General features: G+C 37.7%; 1 protein-coding gene across 1 annotated transcript; it reads right to left on the bottom strand.

The window, feature by feature from the left end:
- Positions 1-10,358: 10,358 nt before the first annotated feature.
- LOC143598954 (gibberellin 2-beta-dioxygenase 1-like) lies at positions 10,359-12,983 on the bottom strand. Its single transcript, XM_077077035.1, has 3 exons — positions 12,450-12,983; positions 11,690-12,044; positions 10,359-10,781 (listed from the first exon to the last, which is right to left on the bottom strand). The coding sequence occupies exons 1-3, from the start codon at positions 12,839-12,841 to the stop codon at positions 10,506-10,508; spliced, it is 1,023 nt and encodes a 340-aa protein (XP_076933150.1). The 5' UTR covers positions 12,842-12,983; the 3' UTR covers positions 10,359-10,505.
- Between the last annotated feature and the right edge of the window lie 565 nt (positions 12,984-13,548).

The raw sequence follows: 13,548 nt of genomic DNA, 5'->3' as shown, positions 1-13,548 counted from the left end.
ATCATGTGTGATGCTAGTGATACTACTATTGGAGCAGTATTAGGTCAACGAGTTGATAAAAAGCCGGTGGTAATTTATTATGCGAGTAAAACTTTATCCGAAGCACAACTTAATTATACAACCACGTAAAAAGAATTGCTTGCGGTGGTATATGCTTTGGATAAATTTCGCTCGTATATTTGGGGGAGTAAAGTGATTGTTTATTAGGACCATAGTGTGGTTAGATATTTGATGGAAAAGAAGTATGCAAAAGCACAGTTAATTAGATGGTGTTGCTTTTGCAAGAGTTTGATTTAGAGGTTCGGGATAAAAAGGGGTGTGAAAATGTCGTGGCGGATCACCTATCCCGAATTCCATTAGAGGGTGTCGATGACCCGATGGAGATAAACGAACGGTTTCCCGATGAACAACTTACAATTTCCTTGCACTACACCATCAAGAATGATAATAGATTACATACCTTGTTGTTGGAGAAGATTTTTGGTAATGAATAACGTATGGATAAGCCGGAATAGTGTGGACTGGAAGATCATACCACATTGTCGGTTAATAACGGCATTGTTGAAGAAATATGGTGCTATTCGAGTGGGTGATAGGGGTTCTTATAAGAAATTCAAGCCATTTGACATTTCACATTTGGGGTCTGGTTGGGTATATTCAACTTCTGAACGGTACCACAAGTTGAAGAGTGATGGAAAGAGATGGATAGTTTTGAAGGAAGATGCAAGACCATTAATTGCGGGTGAGGAGGATGGCCCGGAAAGTGAAGATGAGTTGAGTGGTGATGAGGCATATCATGATGATCCAAATGTAACTCATATGAATGTGGATCAAGGGGGACTGAGTGGGGATGGAAGTCAACCGGGAATGCAATCGGGTTATGTGGGAAGTGCATTTGACTATGCACAAAGGCCGTATGATTCGAGTTGGGCTTATCAAGGAACAATGCAAGAGGTGGTAGAAAGACAAAGACCGCCCACGTTTGGGAATTGGTCCGAATATTCCCAAACCATTTTTGATCAACAAACCTTCATGGGTGCGAGCATGGAAAGGGCATTAAAGCAGAATTATGATCGACAAGAGTTGTGGAACCGCACCCATGCATATGCCTTTGAGGATAACATGAACCGCCAATACCTTGATGATCGTCAGCGACGGATGCATGACGCGTGGCATGCGGGACAGCCGGTTGTGGCCGACCCGCCATATGTGGATTACACCACTTTGCCACTGTAGGATGGTAGCGTGTCATACCCTACACCACCATTGCATCATTCTAGGTGGGTGGATCCCAATCAAGGTTCAAGTCAAAGCACCTCGAAACAACAAGGAGGTGAGCAAGGTGGTGATGGTCAAGATGCATTTGGATTTGGTGAGTTCAATGATGTGATGACGTCCATTTTCGAGCCGGCCCGACCGCCCTTCTTCTGATGGAATCTCGTGTTACCAGGTGAACATCATTTTGTACAGTTTTGTATAAGTTATTTTGTGTTTTTATGTGTTTTTGGGTGGATGGGTGGTGGACAAAATACTTTTGATTAAGTATTATGGGAAAGTGTTGGAATGAAGGTGGTGTTTAACAAGTGGTTTGTTTTATTTTTCTTAAAACCGTACATTGGGGACAATGTATCCCAAGTGTGGGGATGAGGAAAAATTTTTCCTTTGTTTTGTTTGTTTTAAAAATTAAAATTAAAAAAAAATCAGAAAAACAGAAAATTTTAAAAAAAATGTGTTTAAAAGAATCGGAAAGTGTTAAGATGGCGGGGTAAAGTTTTGGTCCCTTTTCATGGTCACAATTCCCTAAATAACATGTGCCTAGTTGTTTTTTTTTTAAAAAAAGGAGATTATGTAGTTTTCTAATCAAGGTTAGCATGCTTTCGGTGTAATAACTTGCATAACACGTTCATTTACACTTGAGAATTGAGAAAGTATTGTTTGGTGAGATGGTTGATATTCTCCGATAGAACTTATACAATTAGTGCACTTCGAGATCTTAGCTTGGCATGAGTGCAAAAGTGATAGAGGCACTTAGGTTAAGCCTCGTCTGGATGAGCGCGAGTGTGGATTTTGGGGGGTTGGGGCCTCATACATTATACATATGAGGATGGTCATGTGAGGGGTGGGGGGTTGGGTTCCTTTAGAAAACTTTATTGGGCCTATTCTTTTATTTGATCAACCCCGGTATTATTTAGCGAAACGATCTGACTTAATAGGTTTCTATGTAATTGTTTTAGTATTCATCAGTTAGAGATGTGAAGCTTTATGTTTATCATGATAGTATGTAATGTTCAAGTATTATATTTAGTTAAAAAAAAGTTTGTATTAGAATTGCAGTGTTTATGTATGCAATGTTCAAAGTATTATATATTGAGTAAAAAAAAAGTTCGTGATGTTTATAGTTGTTTATTTTATTTTTATTTTTCTTAGATTGTTTGTAATAAGTCTGATCGGATCGTTTGAGCTACTTTCAATATTCCCTTCCATACCCTTACACTTGGCCCCATTACAACCCGTTTTAAGACCTCTTGATTTGTATTCATGTCAATAAGCATTTACATAGGTGGATATTTGATGATTGTACAAGCGTATGCGAGGAGAATTGATAAAATATGAATGTATGGATGATCACCAAAATAAAAAAAAAGGTTAATTTGTAAATGTGTTATGTATAGGTAAAAACCGAAAGCATGTTAGGTTTGGTTAGAAATCTATGGTTTAAATGGAAAGTTAAGTGAACTAGTGCAACAAATAAAAATAAGGGAATAGGGTATGACTTGGGACCTTAACTGAACCGGAATTGTGGTAAGATTGGTGGATACAAGTTGAAAATAATCGGAAGTTGTTTTGAGATGTGGCTTGAGGGCAAGCAACGTGTAAGTGTGGGAATATGACGGGTGGTCCACGGGACAACCCTAAAGTGGTTTAAGTCCATTAATATTCATGTGTTTAATTGGTATATCTTGTTGAATTGGATAACTACGTTTACTCGTGTAATGACAGGTATGAAAAGCTAGATGATGGAATTACGAGAACGTAGGCGGAAACGGTGAAAAAAACGGACTTAGAACGAGGAAGTTATGGCAAAAACAAGAAAATGAAATTAGAGTGAAGTCCACCGTAGTACCGTAAGCTACGGTGTGAGTTGAAGATATAGCTGCCGTAAGGCAGTTTGTACCCACCGTTGGCTTTTTGGAAGCCACCGTAAGCTACGGTGGCCACCATAGCTTACGGTGGACGCGTTGCTGCAATTCGTAACTGCTGTTTTTTCATGTATTTTTGGACGACCTTTCACATCTTTATGATCACTTTTCATCTAAGAAACACTGGGAGGCGATTTTTGGAGACAGGAATATTATTTTGAGTATGGTAATCGTTAAAGACTTGTTTTTAATTCATATGCAAATTGATTTTGAAGGAATGATAAACCGAATCATGCTCGGCTAAACTCCTTCATGTTTTCCCTCGGATTGTAAGGTTTGCTATGTTTGTTTGGTTGATTTCTGAGATAATATTTGATCTTATTGATTAGTTATTATGTTGTTTGTGTATTGATTGATAGATTATTAGTTTATCGATTTTGTGTTCTAAACCGTCGGTTCTTGGTTCTTTAAGTAATCGAGATTAATCGGGAGGGATTTAGGGTTGGATAAACTAATTGGTTTTTGAGTGATTACCTTGCGTTATATAATCCAAGTACTTGATCTTCAATTATCGCAATCGTTTACATAAACACGAACTCAGTTAAACATCAACTGTAACTTTCATGGAAACCTGAAACCGAGGGAAGGCATATTTTCGTATATTGATTAAAACTCGTTTATTACTTTATTTCTTTTTGTTTTTTCAAATCAAACAACCGAATCATTGAATTTACTTTTTGCACTTAGTATAATATAGTTTAATTATAAAACTACTTAGTAATACATTTTCCACAAACTCCCTGTGTTCGATATCCGCTTACCACTATCTAATTAGTTGTATTCGGTTTATTTTTGAGTGAGTCTTCGACCTCACGTCAGATATATTATACAGAAAATCTCTTGCAGGACCTATCTTAGGTGCTTGGAGAAGACAGAAGCTTAAGAAGTTCTTCAGGATATTCATGATGGAGATTGTGGGAATCACACTGGGGGCAGAGCGCTATTCTCCAAGATCCTGAGGACGGGGTATTTCTGGCCACCGATGAAGAGGGATGCTATGGATTATTCTCAGAAATGTGATGCATTCCAGAGACACAGCAACATTTTGCACCAGCCAGCATAACCATTATATCCTATTATATTCCCTTGGCCTTTCATGAAGTGGGGAATGGATATTGTGGGGAAAATACCAAGAGCCCCAGGAGGAAAAGTCTTTATGTTGGCTATGACGGATTATTTCTCGAAGTGGATCGAAGCGGAAGCCTTGGTTCAAGTCAGAGAAAAAGAAGTTATCTCATTCATCAAGCGTAATATCCTGACAAGATTTAGGATCCCAGCAGAGATAGTATGTGACAATGGCTCGCAATTCATCGGCAAAAGAACAACTAACTTCTGTGCCAGTTGGGGAATCAAGATGATCACATCAACACCTGTCCACCCTCAGGCTAATGGACAGGCGGAATAAAGCAACAAAATCATTATCAATAACCTGAAGAAAAAGTTGGGGTCTAAGAAAGGAAAGTAGGCCGAGGAACTACCTTTTGTTCTTTGGGCAGATAGAACCACTTCGAAGAATGCCACTAGTCAGACTCCTTTCTCATTAGTATTTGGAGCTGAAGTAGTTATCCCCATAGAGATGGTTATCCCGACGGCCAGAGTCAGTCATCAAAATCCCAAAGATAATACTCGAAGTCTACTTGAAGATCTAGATGTGGTAGAAGAACTCCGGGATTTGGCAAAGATCAGAATGGCTTCTTATCAACATAAGATAGCAAAGTCCTACAACAAGAATATCAGAGTTCGAAGGTTTCAAGAAGGGGATTTGGTTCTCCGAAAAGCTTTTCAAAATAATACCAATCCTACAGATGGTAAGCTCGCACCAAAGTGGGAAGGTCTTTACTTGATCGATTCGGAAGCCGGAAAGGGGGCATACAAATTGTCTACTTTCGATGGCGACTTACTACCAAGGGCTTGGAATGCTATACACCTCAAAAAATATTTCATGTAAGACTTCTATCCTGAGGATAACTGTTATACTAAACAGTCAAGGTATGTACTCAAACTTATACTTTTATTCATTTTTAATATTATTATTTTTCAAACAAGGTACTGACTTAAGCATTTGAGGGGTGTTAGCAAGGCTAACACCCACCCCTCACTTAGAGTTGACTGTTTTGTAGATATGAGGGAATGAAGTTAACTTGGGCTTTCTTCACCAGTTTCTAAAGGCCTTATCGCCAGCTTATTCCTGAGGTATAAGGGGTTTTCACCTCTTCTAAGGTTTAAGGGATTTTCATCTCTTCTTAAGGTCGCTCGTAGCGCACGTTTATTCAGCCTTAGTTTGAGAGGCGGGGCCAGCACATGAAATATAGTGACTTGTTACCTCGTTATCCTTGGCTATTGGTTTGAGTCTTGAGGTTTAAGGGATCTTCATCTCTTCTTAAAGACGCCTGTAGCGCATGATTTATTCGGCCTTAGTTTGAGAGGCGGGGCCAGCACATGAAATATAATGACTTGTTACCTCGTTATCCTCGGCTATTGGTTTGAATCACAAGTTTATGGTAGATGTACCATAATCTAAAGTTTAGGAGATTTTCGTCTCTTCTAAAGGGCCTCGACTCCAGTTCATTCCTAAGGTTTAAGAGATTTTCATCTCTTCTAAAAGGCCTTGTCGCAAGTTCATTTCTAATGGTTTAAGAGATTTTTCATCTCTTCTAAAGGGCCTTGTCGCCAGTTTATTTAGGCCTTGTCGCCAGAATTTCTAAAAGTATTATCAGGATAATACTAATATTACACTTCTATTGCTATATCCCCAGGATAAGAAGAATATTCTAAACAGTGATCTTATTGCAAGGATAAGACGGTCTAGACAATTTCCAGGTTAATTGATACACGGTTCTGGTATGATTTACTATTTGCAAATATTTTATCTTTCATATTATTTAAAGTTTATGGCTTGATATTGGTTTATTGGTAAAACTTAAACTATTACTAAGAGATTTTTCATAAAACTTAGATTTTTCTAAAAACGGAAAAAGTAAAAGGATGCCAATATAAGTAATAAAAAGTTGTACTAATATTATAATGCAGGAAAAGATAGTCCGGGTTTCACTCAAAACGGAGCCCATCCACCCGAACTAGCAGAAAATAAAAGACGGTTTGGGTTTCGTCTGGAACCAGGATCCATCCACCCAAACCATTATCCTGAGCTTACTACATTATCCTTACATAACCAAAATAGAAATTGTTCAAAACAACCATTGAAAACACATAAAAACAACCTGGAAACCAGGTTCAAACCTTTCCACCTTTAGCATTGTCACCTTCCTTCTTCTCCAAATCCGTCGCCTCCCCAGCCTTAGTCTCCTTCGCATCCTCACTAGCTCCAGCCTCCTTGATCACCTCGAAAGTCCCAGCCGTCTCATCCTTTTCAAGCTCCCCCCCCCTAGCATCTTGAGTTTCTTATTCCAAGCTACAGAATTCCAAGAATCCATCACATGACCTTTCACTTGCGCTTCCTCTGACATCTTGATCATCGACTCCAGAATGCTGGCGGCTGCACACTTCTTGGTCTCCTCAAAGAACTCAGTCTTCTCCAACTCAAATGAGGCTTTGAGATCCGAAATCTCTTTGTCCTTCTTTTTGAGCAGCTTGTCCTTGGTGTCAACAGCTTGTAGGAGATTAGCAAGCTTGGCTTCAGCCTCTTTCTTGGACAATTCAGCATCTTGGGATATCTGACGGTAACTTTCGGTTTTCTGTTATTCCCAAATTAACATTAGTTTTTCTGCAGATTACTATTTTCAGGATAAACAAAAATACTTACTGTCCCGAGAAAGTTAGCAAGAGCTTGAAGCTTCTCTACAACATCAGTGGTGGTCATATCAGCAAAGGGCTCGGTCTCGGCCGAAGTGGGGGCTTTTCTCTTCTTCCGTGCAGCACTTTTCTGGCGAGTTGTTGGGACTCTCACCCACAGAGAAAGTGTCTTGGAATGTTCTTGTTTCACCACAGTCCTATCCTCAATGAGATCATCCAAATCAACTAAGCTAAAAGACTTTGGCTTCGGCATCCCTATTCAATGGTTTATCAAGTTATTTTCAAGATAACAAAATCCCTAGAAAACCTAAAATCCCCAAAATACTTACCAGAAGTCATACTCTCAGCGGGTTTTGCAGCAATCACACTTGTTTCTCCTATTTCTTCCTCTAACCAAAACTCCCTCTCCTCTGCTGGAACCTTGAACAACGCCTTGAGCCTTTTCTTCGTATCCTTCTTGACCTTTATCAAATCCTCAAACACAACTGTCAAAAAACAAACCATATTAGGATGAATCGTTTGCAAAAAGAAATTATATCCTACAGATTTCCTACCCTTATGAACCCATTTAATAGGCAAGTCCATCCCATTCAGAATAGAGTCTCGACGGATGAAAAAGAAATGTTTTTTCCAATCAGGGTCGCTAACGGACGCCTTGGGGACCATGTAAAGATGACTAGATTTAGATTGAAGACAATAACGAAAAGATCCGTGAGTTCGGAGGTTATAAGTCGCGGCTATCTCGGGCACACCTATGAACAACCCATGGGTTTTGTTCAAACGATCTACTGTGGCCAAAACCCTCCACACCATTGGCATGACTTGCGAGTACGAGAATCCGGTCACGTCAAAGAACTCTTGGATGAGCTGGGAAAATGGGTATGAAAGGCCGATCGAAAAGGGATAATAAAAGAAACACACCCAGGTTTTGGAAGAAAAGTCGGCTTTGGCTTTAGGGTCATAAGATTTAATAATAGCTCCGGCAGGCAGCAAGCCTGAATCTTTCAAGAATCTAATGTCAAGATCCTTAAAGAGACACTGGTCTTCATCGGTAGCCGGAATGAGAGTCTGATCGACAAAGTCATCTGAGGTTGCAAACGAAAAAGGATTGGGCACGCGAGGGGTTCTCTTTCTCATTATCATCTGATCAGAAGAAAAATTTCAAGAAAATAAAGAAGACAAGGAAGGGAAACTGACATGATTGTGAATCGATTGAAGAGATATTAATTCGAGATTGGGAAATGGTTTAATAATAACCTGGAGGGACGGTTTTAGGCTCTCCTCAATCCGCGTGCACGTCCTTTCAGTTGGTAGAAGATATTTTGCTTTTTAAAATTTGAAATTTTTACAGCTGTCGCGCTTATCTGTAAAAATTGGGGGCAATTGTTGGGTGTAGATTTTTTATCCTCGGAATTGAGCTTGACTTAAGGATGTTGACTTAAGCTGTTATTCTGAGGAAGGTATGTTGACTAATTCAATTGTCCTATATTATCTTATTATTTTGCAGATAAGAGCACATGGTAAATATGTTTATAAGAACGTGGATTGCAATGGAATGATACTTGAACTTCGTCAACAAAGAACGTGGGCAGCAACGGCTTGTTGAAGAAATAGTCTAGGGTTTCCGAAATAATCGGGATATCAGTTGTAATCTTTTATTATATATATTGAGCTGATAACATCATTAGGCCACACACAACTCACTTGTTTAACTACTATTATTCATTGTATCACTTAGCTCACGATCACTTATCAGCTTCAATCTTTGTAATCGCCGGTTTTATTATTAATAATATTGACGGTGATAGTTTTCACCGTCCGGGGGTTTTTTGTGCCGGAGATCATAATAATCAAGCGTTAATTCGACCAAAAGTTAGGTTCATAATCTTTAACCGAAGTGATTCGACTAAAGATTACGTCGTAAAATCTTGACCGAAACGAAGATTATCATAATCAAGGGTTTTTTCCCTCGTAATCATATCTTTGTGTTCGATCTTATTATATAGAAACATAGATATTACATCAACATAGCAGGTAGGCGGGCAATAAGCTGCGCCGCCACCCCTTTCTGAATTGCAAACCCTAACCTGCTAAAGACATACCCCTGCCCCTTTGGAGTCGACACATTGCTATGCACAACCCGTTGGACCCTGGTTAGGAAACGGATAGCTTCAGGTGCCAAGGAGCCAAAGGTATCAAAAGCCAGAGGGACAAAAACATGTTGGTTCTCTTCGCAGGCTTTAGCATGTTTCTCCATCTTCTTCATTTCAGCCCTTTTCATTGCTTGCCCATCTACAAACCCATTATCCCTCAAATCAGCTAAAGGAGATACCCCTGTGAGGTCAACACAAGCGTGTTTTCCCCCGGCCCAGCCAAAGACGAGCAAATCTGCCGGTCGTAGAGTGGATCTCCCTTCCGTGGTAAGGAAGTTTACGGGGGCTTCCTTTTTAGCTGATATCCCAGCTCGCCTTAAGATGTCCCAAAGAACGTCTCGCACCTAATCATGTCGGTATTTGAACCCAGGCATCTCCTTGCAATGAACCGCATGCTCTCCGAATTTATCCTTGCAAGCCTTACGGCAGATCAGACATGTTTCGTCTTCTGGGTACATTGGGACCATCAAACGGTACTTAAGAATGGCCCTATACTCGACCGCAGACATGCTTTGGCCCAAGCCATCAATCGGGATAACGGTCAGAAAATCTTGGGCATGAGGACCTTGTAAGCATTCAATAACCGCATTCTGTCGGGAGGACAATCCAAAAACTTCTCCCATGCTCTGAGCGATTTTGTCAAAAAGGGCATTCGCCAAAGTTTTTTGAGGCTTTTGTGGGGCGGTGTCCTTATTAGAGAAACCGTCAATGTCAAAGTCTGGGAGAGCGCCATTTAGGCGTTCCAGGGCCTGCACATAGTCTTATTATCAACAAACACTTCACCTCACGCACTAATTTGATCAAAAGTTGTTTTGCCAATTTTTGACCGAAACAACTCACAACACCTTAAATCACTATTTAAATTATAAAAACATCTCTCACATAGAAATAGAGGGTAGAATGGAATAGAGTGATCGTTATATGCAGAGTAATTATTTTTCCTCAATATGCGTTCGTATGAAAAAATAACTTAATTCGTATAGAAATAGAATGCAACACGTATATTTTTATATATGTGTGTATGGTATACATATTGAAAGCTAAGAAATTCACACAATCACCATTTTGTATTGCATTTCTTCCATGCCCACATATATATTCATTAAGCACAAAAATAACAAAATACAAAAAAAATAATAAGATAATATAAAAAGCATGTATTGGAAAACGAAAGGGTTGTTACATTAGCTCATCAAATATAGAGGGAAAAAAATTAACAAAATAGCAAAAAAGTTACAAAAACTTACAATTCCTATCTTCTTAATATTCCTCATTTTATCTATGTTTAATACAATAAAATCATAACCCTTTTGGTTTTGGATATTGATGAGCTATTATTAACATATTTCCACGTGGGTTGGATGTGTAAAATGATACTTTATTATGTGACATGAGTCGATCATAATTTCAAAGTGGTCCTTTCAACTACGTGATTATTGTTTTCAAAAAGACCAAGCCTGTTGTCTGATAATCTTGAATTAAATGCAGATTTTTTATATTCAAACCAAGTGAACTCTTTGTACAAGCTGGCCTCATCATTTTCCATAAGTGAAGCCAATGGTGCTATCTTCTCATTCAATGGTGGTCCTCCAAAGTAAATCATTGACAACCTGCTTTTCAAGCTATTCGCTACGACTCGATGCTTCACACTCTTGAACCTTCCGTTCGTCATTACCTGGTTTTGTTACATCGTTTTCACACAGTTATACTAACAACCGAAAATTAAATGATATAAATACATAAAAAAGATATGAGGATTTGATTAAAGAATGTGGTAGAATAGAAAAAGATTTATCACACTTGTGTGTCTTAAAAATATCTTGATTATACCAAATGTCTTTAAAGTATCTGGACCATTATGATGGCCTATAAAACATGCATGGCTTTGAAAATTTTTGTAAATTACTCGAGTCAGACTTAAAGTTAACCTAGTTATTTAATATAAAATAATTTTCGCTTGTGCAACTCATGAGTATTATAAATTAATTTCACCAAAGTTTATATAAAGTCCAAGTTCAAACTCATTTATTAATAAGTTTAAATTAAATTTAGACTCAACTTCATTTCTCTTCAAAATAAAAGAATTATAGTGGCAATCGTCCCCATAATTCTTTATTTTTAAAGTTATATATACGTAAAGAAAACCCGATTGCCTCCTCTAAAATTTTGGTTAAGCCTCTCGATTGTCCCCATATCCTGGATGTCAGTAATTGGCTTGTGAACTTACTAAAACTCAATATATAAAGTCCAATTTTAAACTAGTCTATTCTAGTAAGTATAAATTAAATTTAGACTCAACTTCATACTCACTCACGAAATTTAGCGAGTACAGATAAGCCACATTTTAAAGATATTTTAAAAACTTAGAAAAGTACTTGGAAAATGACTGATCATGACCTTGAAATCATATGCCAAGCTAGATTGATTAGCAATCATCACAAAGATCTTTTAAGTCACAAAACATACGACACCAAGATTATGACATGCATGACGCTTTAACGACTTGTACGTTATAACATGTTATTTTATGCCAAATTTCTTTAATTTTATGGAACTCGAACTCATGACCTCCTCTGTGTGTACCTGTAACGAATCACCCACATTGACGAAGAACGAGTTGGAATCAGGAGGAACCGACATCCAACTCCCATTTTTCAACAAAATTTCGAGACCAGAAGTGTTATTGGATCTCAAAACAGAGATGATTTGCGGGTCCGTGTGTTCTCCGAATCCGATCAGTTTCTTCCCTTTCAATTCGTGTTCTTGAAGTTCCGGGCATGGCGGATAATAATTCACTCGGAAAACAGAGTCGCTCTGTTCATCCAATAACATTTTACTCAACACATTTCTTGACTGCAAATTCAATTCATCTGCTAAAATCTCAAGAATCTCACAACTCATCTTCTTCACTGCTGCCACGTAATCATTCACAGCACATCTGCATTAACAGACTATACACGTTAGTGTTTAATCAAGCCAAACCGTTGTCGAGGCTCATTTATCAAACGAGCTTGAGCCCAAACTTCACATATTTAGCTTGAGTCAGCTCGTGAGCCCAAGAAAGCTTTTTATTAAATATATTTATATAATAACATTTATTATATAAAAAGTTATAATATAAATAATTAAGTGTATATATTATTAAGTTATAATTATATATGTAAATAATCATAAAATATACATTGATGAAATAACTAAATAATTAGTGAATAAAAACTGAGTCCATCCTGAGCTTGAAAAATTACTCATAAGCGAATACAAGCTCTTTTAAGTTAAAGTTAAACCGTGCTGGAGCTCAACTCGTTTATTATATAATTAAGAAATTTGAAAAATGGATTCTTACTGGAATTCTTCTGGATTTTCTTCAAACACTGAAATTGTTGGATTCTTGTGATCGGGTTCGAGTTTCAGGTCAAGAAGCAGATATTCGACCCAGCCAAAATCGCCATTTTGGCCGAGTTTTTTGTTCCCATAGCCGAATGGGTCGGGTGGGCCGGCTTTTTGTTTAAGAGAAAGAGGGGAGGTGAAGAACTTCATGGCTTGTGATTCAAGTTTGTTGATGTATTTGAATGGAACTCCGTGACTGACAACCTTAAAGAACCCGAAATCTTGACAGGCTTGAACCAGGTGATGTTTTGATTCGGGTTTCGATAAGTCGATGATAGGAATTGCCGGAAGTTGTTTCATGGCTGTTATTTGTTTGCAGGGGTTGAGAAACAACAGTTTAGCGACCATTTGTTGTTTGGTTGAGTTGAAAACTAGGAGATTTTGGGGTTGAAATAAGTGGTTTTATAATCGAAGAAATGAAGATGTGTTTATATGTTTCAAACTAGAAATGGCAAACGAAATTGATTCTTGCTCGGCTATTTGTAGGAAGAGTGAAACAAAGTCAACAGTTTTTTAAATATTGTGTTTCATATGGTGTAATTAAATAAATATACTAATTTATTATATATATATATATTTTTTACACACAGAGTTGTTATTTGGGGTGTGCAAGAAATAAAAAAAAACGCCTAATTAATAAAACCGAAAAATCTAAATTGAAAAACCGAACTGAAACATAAATTGACGTTTTGGTTTTATGTTTTATAGAAACCAGACTTATGGTTCGGTTTTGGTTTTGCTCTTTAGCATGTAATAAAACCAAAAAACACCGAACCAAGCCGAATTTCTGGATTTTTTTTTATTTTAAGTAATTTATGAGAATTTAATAGATATGCAACTAAGATATTATTTACCAAGCGTATAATAATCACTTAGTAAAAATCAAAATAATTATTTACACATAAATTTATTATTTTCAGCCTAAAATTTTCAAACTTAAATGATAAAAACCCAAAAAATCGAACCGATATCGGAAAAGCGAAATCGAACGGCTTAAAAGAATCTAAAAACCGAAGTTTCAGTTTTTGATTTGGTTTTAGTCCAAAACGAAACAG

This window comes from Bidens hawaiensis, unplaced genomic scaffold (assembly GCF_021521415.1).
Source record: "Bidens hawaiensis isolate Kalapana, Puna unplaced genomic scaffold, B.hawaiensis_p1.1 tig00051307_1, whole genome shotgun sequence".
Taxonomy (NCBI): domain Eukaryota; kingdom Viridiplantae; phylum Streptophyta; class Magnoliopsida; order Asterales; family Asteraceae; genus Bidens; species Bidens hawaiensis.
This window is presented reverse-complemented; position numbering and strand designations above follow the sequence as displayed.